This window comes from Gavialis gangeticus, unplaced genomic scaffold (assembly GCF_001723915.1).
Source record: "Gavialis gangeticus isolate Ggan-Ray unplaced genomic scaffold, GavGan_comp1, whole genome shotgun sequence".
Taxonomy (NCBI): Eukaryota; Metazoa; Chordata; order Crocodylia; family Gavialidae; genus Gavialis; species Gavialis gangeticus.
In genome coordinates this window covers 28,137,205-28,148,678 of record NW_017729028.1, presented here as the reverse complement: position 1 = coordinate 28,148,678, position 11,474 = coordinate 28,137,205, and the positions used below count along the sequence as shown (strand labels likewise).

General features: G+C 59.2%; 1 protein-coding gene across 1 annotated transcript in view; it reads right to left on the bottom strand.

Annotated features, from left to right (window-relative positions):
- Window positions 1-11,474, bottom strand: part of IFT172 (intraflagellar transport 172) — a 79,348-nt gene that overhangs the window by 1,553 nt on the left and 66,321 nt on the right. The window contains exons 34-45 of the mRNA XM_019520680.1: window positions 10,302-10,411; window positions 9,825-9,954; window positions 9,290-9,388; window positions 8,878-8,987; window positions 8,554-8,617; window positions 8,252-8,338; window positions 6,605-6,721; window positions 2,978-3,088; window positions 2,199-2,318; window positions 1,809-1,904; window positions 1,374-1,433; window positions 542-640 (exon numbers count right to left, since the gene is read on the bottom strand). Of these exons, the coding sequence (XP_019376225.1) occupies window positions 542-640; window positions 1,374-1,433; window positions 1,809-1,904; window positions 2,199-2,318; window positions 2,978-3,088; window positions 6,605-6,721; window positions 8,252-8,338; window positions 8,554-8,617; window positions 8,878-8,987; window positions 9,290-9,388; window positions 9,825-9,954; window positions 10,302-10,411 (1,203 nt within the window). The remainder of the gene's footprint in view (window positions 1-541; window positions 641-1,373; window positions 1,434-1,808; window positions 1,905-2,198; window positions 2,319-2,977; window positions 3,089-6,604; window positions 6,722-8,251; window positions 8,339-8,553; window positions 8,618-8,877; window positions 8,988-9,289; window positions 9,389-9,824; window positions 9,955-10,301; window positions 10,412-11,474) is intronic.

Genomic DNA, 11,474 nt, shown 5'->3' with positions numbered 1-11,474 from the left:
GGGGGTGTCCCAGGCCTCTGGGCGCTTCTGGTTGCCCCGCCCCTGGCTTTCTGCTCCACGTGTCGGGCTTTTTAAGCCTCCCTCGAAGGCGCTGGCTGCTGCTGCAGCCCAGGCTGGGGATAGGGACTGGGCTGTGCTGTTGCTCCTGCTGGCACCAACCCGGCACAGTCCTGGCTGGAGGACCTTCCCCTGTGCTCAGGCTCAGCCTGATGCTGCACTGGGGCGGGAAGGGATTTCCCCCTGCTTAGACTGGTCCACAATGGGGGGTTTTCCTTTCCTCAGCAGCAGGGGCATGGCCTGGGCCTGGGGGTCTCTGCAGTGCCCACAACCCCCCTGGCAGAAAGATATTGGCAGCCGTGGCCCCTGCTGGGGGCAGGAATGGAGACGATGTCAGGGGCTGTGTCAGGGGCGACTGTGTCATGTGGCCCTGAGGTCAGACACGGGGTTTGTCTGGACTGTCTTAGGCGAGACTGATCCTGCCTCAGGCCACGTGACCTCTGGAGCTCCCTGCCAGCCTTGTTCCTCCCTGAGTGACACTCACCGCCACATGCTGCTGGGCCGGGAGCGGCACCTCGAAGGGGATGTCTGTGTCCTGGAAGTCGGAGTGGTCCAGGGCGTCCAGTGTCCCCTCCTCGATGGCCTGGAGGCAAAGAGACTGTGCCAAGGGGCTGACCCTGCAGGTGCTCATGGGGCCCGTGGCTGGGCTGGGTGGTTCTTCTGTGGGGGGGCCCAGGAGCAATGTGCAGCCCGATCAGCTGTAGGGGTTGGGGCTCCTAGGCACCCGGGATGACTCCACTGCCTGTGCTGTGCTTGTGCCAGGCCTGGGGGTGCCCTGTACGGCACAGACCCTGTCCAGACTCAGGATCCCTCACTGACCCCAGAGCAGAGCCCACAGCATGTCCCACAGTCTCCCTCCATGGACACAGCATGGGGGGGCTGGACCCTAGAGCAGCACCACCTCTCCCTGGAGCTGGTGCTGGGCAGTCCCTCATGGCCCCAGCCCGTCATTCCTCCTCCAGTCTCATCCTCCATGCACTGTGTCCTGTCCAAGACTCGAAGCAGCCCCCCCCCCACAACCCGGAAGAAGCAGCTTGGCAGGACAAGTGCTCCCAGCTCCAGGCTGCGCTGCACTGGGACACTGCCATCCCACATAGGAGTGCCAAAACCTGGGGCCAGGGACTGGTGGAACTTGTCCCCTGGGGCGAGCAGCCCGAGAGACGTCCCTGCAGCTCCCTGCACAACCATGGATGGAGTGGGAGATAGCCCTGTTCTCATTTCACCCCAGCCCCTGGGCAGTGTGAGCAGCACCTCCCTGGGCCAGCCCGGGGCTCCCCAGCCAGTACAGCTCCCCCACCTACCCCAACCCCACTTACATCACAGATGTCCAGAAACCGGTTCAGGAAGACAAAGGCCATGTTCTCCCAGCCGATGGCCTGATGCAGAGCACAGGGGCGGGTGTGAACGTATGGCACAGGGGGGAGCACATGGTGCGGAGGGGGCAAGCTGGCTCTCCTCCAGAGCCTGGGAGGCAGCCCCAGTGCCAGAGCTCCAGCTGGGACATGCACCAAGCACCGGGGGGCAGCGGGCAGGCAGTGCCCCGTCCCTGCTAGGCGATGCAGGGATGGGGCCTGTGCAGTGCCAGGGTGCTGCCAGCACTACTGCCCAGCAGGCACCAGGTCCCCAGTGACCGTTACCCTGTGCTGCCAGGCTGCACCCAGTGCTGGGTCCCAGCATGGTGGGCACTTGGCCTTGCCCCTTCCAGCCCAGGCCCCTAGCAGCCCCGTGGGGACACCAGGTCTGACGCTCACCTTGGCTGCAGTGCCGGCTTCGTAGAAGGCTTTGTCTGCAGGGATGAGCTCGGTGTGACGCAGCAGGGAAATCGACAGCTTGGCAGCCACAATGTCCTGAGGGTGGTGAAGTCATGAGAACTGTGGGCAGCTGGTGCCCAGAGGCCAAAACCCGTGAGCAGTCAGTGCCTGCGGGAGCTGGTAGAGCTGTCTGTGCTCTGGCACCTGGACCCTGGTGCCCACTGCCCCTCACAGCCCCATCCAGACCCTACCTGGAGCCTGGGCACAGTCTACAGCTAAAAGGCTGCCAGCTCATCCCGTCCAGCTGCACCCAGGTACCCCCACGCCAGGGCCAAGATGCTGTGTTTGGCTAAAGCACCTCCTTGCCACGCAGGGCAACCAAGGCCTTACCAGCTGCTTCACAGCCTGGGCAGCGGAGCGGGTGGCATAGTAGTGGCAGACCAGCAGTATGTTTTCGAACTCCTCATGCGCAGGTGTGTTGGCTTCGCTCGACTTCACCAGGTTCTCGCACTGCGGGTGCAGAGGGGTCCCAGCAACATGTCAGTCCACGGGCACGCGCCAGCCCATCCAGGACAGCACTCAGTGACAGGGCAGGGATAGGGTGAGCCATGAGAAGGAAGCAGGGGAAACCCCAGGGCAGGGCTACAGCGTCCTCAGTACTGAGTGTCCATCCCGCTTCCTGCAGGGCAGCCAGGCCAGAAGGGGAGTGGGGTTGAGGTGAGGGCAGTGCACCAGGTGAGCCACAGTGGGGGGCACTGCCAGCACTAATGCACGGGACAGGGACAGCATGGGCTCTCCCTCCCAGTGCCAGTCCTGCCTGCATACCAGCTCCAATCCCCAGCTCCCTGCACTCTTCCCCTGCTTCTGCTCCCCTCACAGCCCCGAAGGGGGCAACGCATCCCACCTGCGTCATCCTGAGCAGGCAGAACCTGGGCACGGGGAGCCCATGAGATGACTCCTGCTCTCCCCAGGATGGCTCCTGCTGGCTCCAACCTAGCGGGTTGGCTACAAGCCTCTGCCCCCACCCCCAGGGCCAGCCACCGCCACCTGACAGGCCTCTCCTACTCCCCGTGCTGTCCGACCCCCCCCAGGCACTGCTCCCCCCCTGCAGCGCAGGTCCCAAAGGGGAGGAGGTGGCAGCAGTGGCCTGGGGCACAGTGCCCTCTCACCAGGTTGAAGAGCATGTCCCGAAGGTCGGCCCAGCTGGGGTAGGCCTCCGCGCTGTTCATGCCGGTCGCGTTCACCATCTCCACAAAGAGACGCTTGTAAATGTTGAAGTTCTGGAAGAGAAGGGGGAACGACTGTCTCTGGCGATGGGTCATGGAGGGCGGCTCCCGGGGGCAGCATGTCCCAGTGACGGGCTACTAGGACCGTGCCTGGCCATGCGGCAGACTCAGGAAGGTCTGACTGGGCAGACAGGGCAAGTGTGGGGTCAACTGTAGAGTCACAGCGCATCTGGGCTGGCTAGTCCTCGGGTGGCCACAGCTTATCCAGCCCCTGCTCGAGGCCGCGCAGTCCCTGCCTGAACCACCCCAGCCCAGCATCTGTCCAACCCACTCCTGAAAGCATCCAGGGACAGGAGTCCACAACCTCCCTAGGTGATGGGTCCAAGGCTGTTCAGAGCAAGACAGCTCTCCCTGGTCTCCAACCTCAGCTTCCCTTGCTGCAGTTTAACTGACTGTGGAGGAAACCCCCCCTTCCTGCCCCCAGTGCAGTGTCAGTCTGACCCTGAGCAGAGGGGCAAGACCCTCTAGCCAGGACCCTCTGGGTTGAGTTCCCACAGGAGCACTGGCAGAGCCCAGCCACAGCCCTCAGCAGGGCTGCAGCCAGCTCCCAGCACTGCTGAGGAAGATGGAAAATAAACCCTAACACATGAGGGGAAAAGATTCCTCCCCAGCTCCACGTGGCAGACAACAGAGCCCCCTCAGCTCTGCCTGGCAGTTTGGGGCAGGCGGCAGGACTCCTCACACCCTGGGGGCCAGAGCCCCTCCTCCTGCATCCCATCTCCTCCATGAACCTTCCCAGCTCCTTAATCTTTTGCAAACAAGCCATGTGTGGAGCTCTGCTTCTACCCCAGGCATTGCTACTCTTGGAGCGCCCCAAGCACGGCCTATGTGGTCTCCCGTGATGGCCATTGCACACCGTCCCTGAGCTTTGAGCCCACTGCCTCGCTGTTTTGCAGCAAAATTTTTCCTGGTATCCAACTTCATCTCACTCTGCTGTAGTTCCAAGCCGCTGCTACATGTCCTACTCTCTGCATGAGGAGAAAAGCTGTCTGCCTTGACTGTCATCCAATTGATTTTGGACCAATTTCTCCAGCTTTCCAAGATCCCTCTAAATCCTGACACCACATTGCAGTGCGCCTGCAACTCCACCCAGCTGCTGGCTGAGCACGCACCCAGTCACATCCTACAAATTGTTAATGAAGACACTGGGCCCGGGACAGATCCCTTGGGAGCCCCACTTGATGCCTTCTCCCAGCTGGACACCGAGCCATGGACAACTCCCCGTTGAGCACAATGACCTGATCAGTTATGTATCCACTTTACATGACTTTCCTCTAGTCTGGATTTCCTTAGTTCATGAGAATGCCATGGAAGACAGCATTAAAAGCCTCCTAACGTCAAGGCATATCACAACCACTGCTCTGCCCCATCCACAGAGCCAGCCACCTTATCCTAGAAGGCAATCAGGTTGTCCAGGCTTGACTTGCCCTTGGGGAATAAATGCTGGCTGTTCCTGATCACCTTGTTCTCCTCTAGGGGCTTCACCAGGGATTCCTTGAGGACCTGCTTCATCATTTTTCCAGGTGTCAAGGTCAGGCTGACTGGTCTGTAAGGTCCCCAGATCTTCCTTCTTCCCCTTCTTAAAGATAAGTGCTATAGTCGCCATTTTCCAGTCATCCAGGACCTCTTCTGACCTCCACGTTTCTCAAAGAGGACAGCCACTGGCTCCAAATTCTCAGTACCTTTGGGTGCGTCCTGCATGGCCCTGCTGAATGCTGGCCACCACCGCACTTGCCACCTGGTAGCTGACTTTATTTGTAAAAACTGAAGTAGCAAAGGCATTACCTACTTCAGCCTTCCCCACATCACCTGTGGCCTTTGGCATTCAGTGAGGGCCCTGCATTTCCCTTTGTCCTCCCCTTACTTCTGACACACCTGCAGAGCCCCCTTCTATGACAGCTGACATCTCTGGCCAACTGCATCTCCCATCGAGCCTTGGCCTTCCCGGTTTTCTCCATGTGATGCCTCTCCAGTGCTCTGGCTGTGTTCCCACTCTCTGCCCGATTCCTTTCTGATTTTCACCTCACTGAAGTGTTCACAGTCTGACCAGGCCAGGCTCCTTCTGCTCTTCCCCTTCTCACTTCCTGTGTGGAAATTCTGCCCCCATGCCCTTAATGCAAGCTCCTTAGAGTACAGGGGGCTCCCCTAGAGCCTTTCACCTCCAACTTGGGTATCCTGCCCCCCAATTCCCTGAGTTTGCTGAAATCTGCTATTTTGAAGTCCAGGGTCTTTTTTCTGCTGCTCTCCTTCCTTCCTTCTCTTAGGAGTTGAACTCATAAGACTATAAGAACATACGAATTGCCATGGACTGGGTTAGACCACAGGTCCGTCTTGCTCAGTGACAAAAAGCATGTGCTGAAAGGGAGAGTGACCCGGGTCTGACCAGGGTTTTTCCCAGTGTTTCTCTTTCCCCGCAGCCTCCAGCATTGAGGTCCGATGCTGTTTCACCCCGTTGTTGATGTCAAAGACGTTTGATTCTTTGTTTTCATACACTACAGTTGCCATCATACCTTGATGCAAGAAGCAAATGATGTTCAGCAGTTTGGGGAGGACAAACCAGTTTCTTCAGAACAGTAAAAAGGCCCTGTCTGTTGACTGTAAAGGTCTTCATCAGATTGATGAAGGCTATTTACAGTGGTACAGTAAAAGCTTTGTTATCCAGCACCCATTTTGTAAACCCTTCTCATGTTCCCCCTCAAGCATCTCTTTTCTAAACTGAGCAGGCCTGGCCTCTTTAGTCTCTCTTCACATGGAAGCCCCTCCAGGCCATAAATCATCCTTACTGCCCTTCTCTAGTTCTTTTACATCCTTGCTGAGGTGTGGGGAGCACAACCAGGCACAGCAGTCAAGGCATGGATGCACCACAGATTCATAAAGGGGCATCGTGGTACTTTGTTTCACTTACAATTCCCTTCTTAATAACCCCAAACATGCTGTTTGAGCTGCTGGGCCCTGAGCTGATGTCACCAGTGACTCCCAGATCTCTTTCCTGGGTGGTAACAGCTCATGTAGAGCCCGGGCAAAATATAATGTAATGATCATTGTCTCCCAGGTCACCTTCCTCCCTCAAATTCTCAACCAGTTCCTCCCTCTGTGAGAGCAACAAGTTGAGGAGAGCTGGTCCCCTCATGGCCTCCACACCAGCTATATCAAAACATTATCTCCACACACCCTGAGACCTTGCTGGACTGGCTCAGCATTGCTGTGCCCCTCACAGCAGATGTTCCAGTAACTGAAGCCCCTGTGAGAACCAGGTCATGATTGGGAAACTTCAGTTAGCTGCTTAAGGAAAGATCCATGGTCACTGCCTTCCTCTCAGCAGGCAGAGGGAGCAGGGACTGGCCACAGGTCCCTACCTAAAGACCCCGTGGCCAGAGGAGATCCCAGCAGGGTAGACGTAGCTCCCAGACCACCCTCCTTGCAGCCTCTGCCCAGGGCAGGAGAACAAGCTGAAGGCACGAGCACGCCACACAACCATGCCTCTGACCCCGTGCTGGGCTTCTCCCTTACCTGTGGGTTGGCGGGGGCTCCATGCTGGACGTACAGGCTCAGGGCTTTGTCGTAGTTGCCTTCTCGGATAAGGTGGGTTGCGTACAGAGCCACGTACTTGTGCAGGACTTTGTAGTTCTGGAGCACGGACAAGAAGCACAGCAGCATCAGGCTTTGCATTTCCATGCAAACGTGAGCTGGTGATGGTGAATGGGGAGATTTCACCAGCACGTCTGTGACACGCACGCATGCACACACACACACATGCATGCAGAGCTAAGGTGCTACTCCTCCAGCTCTTGTGTTAAGGCCTTTCTGATGCTCTTCCTCATGTTACTGGAACCTCCTGTTCTAGAGTTCTTGACCATGATGATTTTACAAAGTCCCTTCTGGCCCTAATGTCTTTCTATGAACCATGACAGAAGACTTTACGTGCTGGAGAATCCACCAGGCAACCAGTTCCAGCGGCCAACGAGGGGCTGGAGCAGCCTCCCAGCAGGAGCAGAGGCCACAAGAAACCAAACCAAATTTAAATGGTCAAGGGAGGAAAGGGGTTGCTGCCTGGGCTGCTGCATGAGCAGGGGCTATGGCAGTCCCCACCCTCTCCCATGCTTCTCCATGGGGTCTCTAGGAACTGCACAAACTTCTATATCACCAATAAAGATTTTGAATCAAGGGGGGGAGAGACTGCAGTGGATGGGAATTCCTGTGAAAAACCTCTGAATTCTGGAGCAGATTGAGGGGCCTTGCCAGAGGCCAGCACCCGGACACATGCACATGCATACACATGCATGCATACATATGCATACACATGCACATAAATGCATTGTTGCTAGGAGTCTCCCAATGAGCTTCTTCCCACGTGTGGATTCAGGAGAGCCAGAGGGGGCAAGGTGGGCAGGGCTGCTGGGGCTTCCCCTCTGCATGTGGCAGCAGTGCACAGAGGGCCCCCAGCCATGCCCAGCATGTTTGGAGCCCATGCCCCCTTGGTGCTGCAGCACCCAGCTAGCTGGAAGGCCCAAGCAGGTGCACAGGACAGGGGGAACAATTCTGGCAGGCCTGGGCTGCCCATGGGGAGAAAACATGGAGGCAGTCCTGTGCTGCAAGGGACTGAGGCAAGGGGCAGGAAGGACCAGGGCACACCCCAGCCACCTACTTTGTCTGTTTTGTGGCCTCTGTGGCTCAGACCTGCCACACAGACACTCAGCCACGCCTGCTCCAAGGAGGCAGCACGTTGTCCTGCCCTGGCACATCAGAGCCCCTGCCTAGACCCAGCATCCTCTGAAGGCAGGGGATGCAGGGGTCTGAGAGCCAGAGACTGCACAAGGGCCCTGCTGCACTCATTTGGCTCTGCCAGGCCTGGCGCTGAGTGCCCAATCCATGCTCCCTGGGCACAGGAGTGAGACCAGGAGCCAGTGCTCTCCCTGCCGTGGCTCCCAGGCGCTGGGCCAGGCACTCAGCGAAAGGCAAAGGAGAATGTGGAACTGACAGGGAAACCCTCCTGGCAGCCTGGGTCAGACTGAGGGGTCCACATGGTACAAAGCATGGGCAAGATCCAGGGGTCAGTGTGACCACTGCCAGTGAGAGTGCTGGCAGGGAAGGCAGAGCTCCTACTTCTTCTCCCTCTTCTGCTGGTCCCAGTACCACACGCAGGGCCATGGTAGCTACCTGCTTGGCTGCTGTCTCAAGGCACTTCTCCCACTGCTCCCGCTCTGCATACATGTCCAAAGCAGCCATGACGTCCACTCCCACCAGCTGAAGACAGATGTGTGAAATCCTGGGGCCCTGCTAATGCAGTCCACACCTGCCCCTCTCCACAGACACTGTGGGGTGCTCCAGCCTGCTGGAGGCACACAAGCAGCAGCCCCTTGGGCTCCCCAGGCCCAGCCCCCTTGCCCAGCCCCAGGCAGGCACACCCCAAGGGGCACACGCTGATCCTGCCCCTCCACCCCTGACAGATGCATTCTTACAGAATCCACTTTGCCCTGGTTCTTTAAATACTCCTTATAGCGCTGGTCCACATACTCCTCCGACCTGCTGGGCAGAGAGAGGCCTTGTTGGTGGCCAAGCCTATTGGGGCAAGGTGCCCACAGGGGAGCCCAGGGGTCCAGCTGGGGTGACCTGCTGCTGCTCTGGCCCAGGACAGCTGCCTACCTGCCAGCCCTGCCTGGCCATGGCTGGGTGACCTTTGGAGAGATGATACCTAAGGACAGCCGGCCAGACAGACAGACAGGGGAGGGCTCTAGGATGGAGGCAGGGAGCAGGGCACGCAGGGAGGGGTGGGCTGCACGCACCTGGGATCCAGCTCCTTGGCCACCCGCTTGGCCTTGTTCCACTCCTCACCCTCGATGAAGGCGTCGATGGCTTCTCGGATCAGGTCCAGGTTGAGGTACAACTCGGCTGCCTGCAGGGCCATGGCAGGGTCATGGCTGGGACAGCACCAGCTCCCAGGGCTGGGGCTACATGTGCACCCCAGCGCTACACATGCACCCCAGCGCTCGGGCAGGGGATGGTCATGCCTCAGGGCCAGGGTGCCCATGTCCTAGGTGGACTTCAGGCCAGACCCAAGCCCAGGCCTTCTGGGCAATGCCAGCAACACTCAACAGGTCACGGCCAGTGCCCATCCTGGACCCTACACCCACCTCCCACAGCACGCAATCCCACAGCTCAGCTCCTGCAGCTGCCTTGCTCCCCGCTCCACCTTACCGCACTGAACTTCCTCATGGCCACCAGCTGCGGGCCCACTGCCCGTGTCACCTCCATACTGTGTGGCTGCCCCAGGAACTTAATGGCTAGCTCAGCTGCCTGCCGGAGAGGAACCATCAGTAGCACCAAGGCAGGGAGGAGCCGCTGCAAAGCCCCTGCGCAGCTCCAATCACTGATAGGAGTCTTTAGGAGCCCTGCATTTGGTGGGGGGGGACTTGGCAATGCCTGGCCCTGCCCCAGGAGTTGAAGGCACTCAGAGGGGGTCCAGCAGCTTGGGCACACGCTGGTGCCAGCACAGGGAAAGACCCCCACGTCATCCCAGCTTTAGTGTTGGGTTCTGGGGGTAAGCCCAGCCCCTGAGGCCTGTGCTCATGGGGGGCTGAGGGCATAGTCCCCTGGGTCCTGGCACCTGGGGCTCCTCTCTCTGGTCAGTCAGAGCCTCATGGAGAAGCCTAGAGGCAAGGGAGGTGTCTGGAGTGGGTGCAGGCCCCTGGGCACTGGAGCAGGGTGGAAAGGGCCATGGGCCCAGCCGTACCTTGAGCAAGCACTTCTCGGTCAGGAGGCTATTGCTGGGATCCTGCACCTTCAGGTAGCAGTCCACTGCCCGGCCATACTCCCCAGCCTGCTCCCATTCTCGCGCTTGCTCCAGCATCCCCTCCAGGCCCCTGCCAAGAGCAAGGTGAGGTGTGAGTGCAGGATGGGCTGGGCAAGAGGGGTTGGGGGACCGGTGCAACTCTATGGCCACGGGAAGGAATGGCATGGTGGTCCTGAGGTACGGGGAGCTGACAAGGCACCTCCTAGAGCCGCTCCACACAGTGCCACATTGCCCTCTTTGCTCTGTCCTCGGGTACGTGGCCCAGAGCAGGGGAAGAGCCCCCCACGCCAGCAGGGAGAGCACAACCCCGCCCCACAGATGGCAGCAACCAGTCAAGTGGGGTCTGTACAGCCCAGCAGGCGGAGTAAGCCCCCAGCTCCTGCCCCCAGGGCAGCCAGCACCCGCAGCCTAGCCTACCTGGAGCCCTTCTTGGCCGCCTCTCTGTCATACTCCTCTTGCAGCGCCTCCAAGCGCCCGGGCACATACTCCTTGCAGATGCGCAGAGCCTCACTCCACATGCCAGCCTCCTGCATGCAGCCCGGGGTGAGCAGTGGGGCCTAGCTCAGCCGCCAGCCCCCTGCCCCAGGAACCTCCCAGCGCTGTGGCCCAGCTGATCCTCCCCGCCACCTAGGGAGGAGTACCTGCTCTCCCTCCCAGGACCCCTTGGGTCATAGCTACCCATGCTGTGGCACAGGCTGGCTTTGTGCACAGGAGGTGTGGTCGTGGCTGCGAGCCTGAGGTGAGCTGCAGGCTGTTTCTGCCCAGTCAGCTTCTCTGGGGCCAGGCTGGGGGAGGCAGAACAGCACCCTATCCTCCCATCCCACCACGGGATCCAACCCCCTACCAGTGCATCTGCCCTCCCCGCTCCTCCTCCCACCTCAAGGAATGGAGGGGTTTCTGTCCTACTGTCATGTGACTCGGTTTCATAGATTTCATAGACATTAGGGCTAGAAGGGACCTTGGAAAATCATTGGGTCCAGCCCCTGCCCTAAGGGTAGGAAGTCAGCTGGGGTCAAAGGATCCCAACAAGATAAACGTCCAAAAGTCTCTTAAAGGAGTCCGGAGTAGGTGCTTGCACCACCTCTGGAGGGAGTCTATTCCAGCCCTTGGGGGCTCGGACAGTAAAGAAGTCCTTGGGGCGCTCTGGTGAACAGGTGTTCCCCCAGATCTGATGTACACCCCTTATATACTTATAGGCAACCACCAGGTCACCCCTGAGCCTGCACTTTTCCAGGCTGAACAGTCCCATGGCTCTCAGACTCTCTTCATAAGGCCTGTCCTCCTGCCCTCTGATCATGCACGTGGCTCTCCTCTGCACTCTCTCAAGCTTTTCCCCTTTCCTAGGGCTGCCACTGGGAGCAGGCACAGGGGCCAGAGGAATTAACCCACCCTGGCCCAGGCAGAAGTGGCCCCAGAAGCCCTAAGCCTATTGCTGCCACCTCCCTCCTTGCACCACTGTCTCTGGCCAGCTTCCGCCCCCTCCAAAACAGGCTGCAGGGCAGAGGCACTTACAGGTCAGAGCTCTGGGAGTGGAAGGGGGTGCTGATGGGAAGACCCACATAGGGGGCAGGATGCTGAACTCCAAGTGGA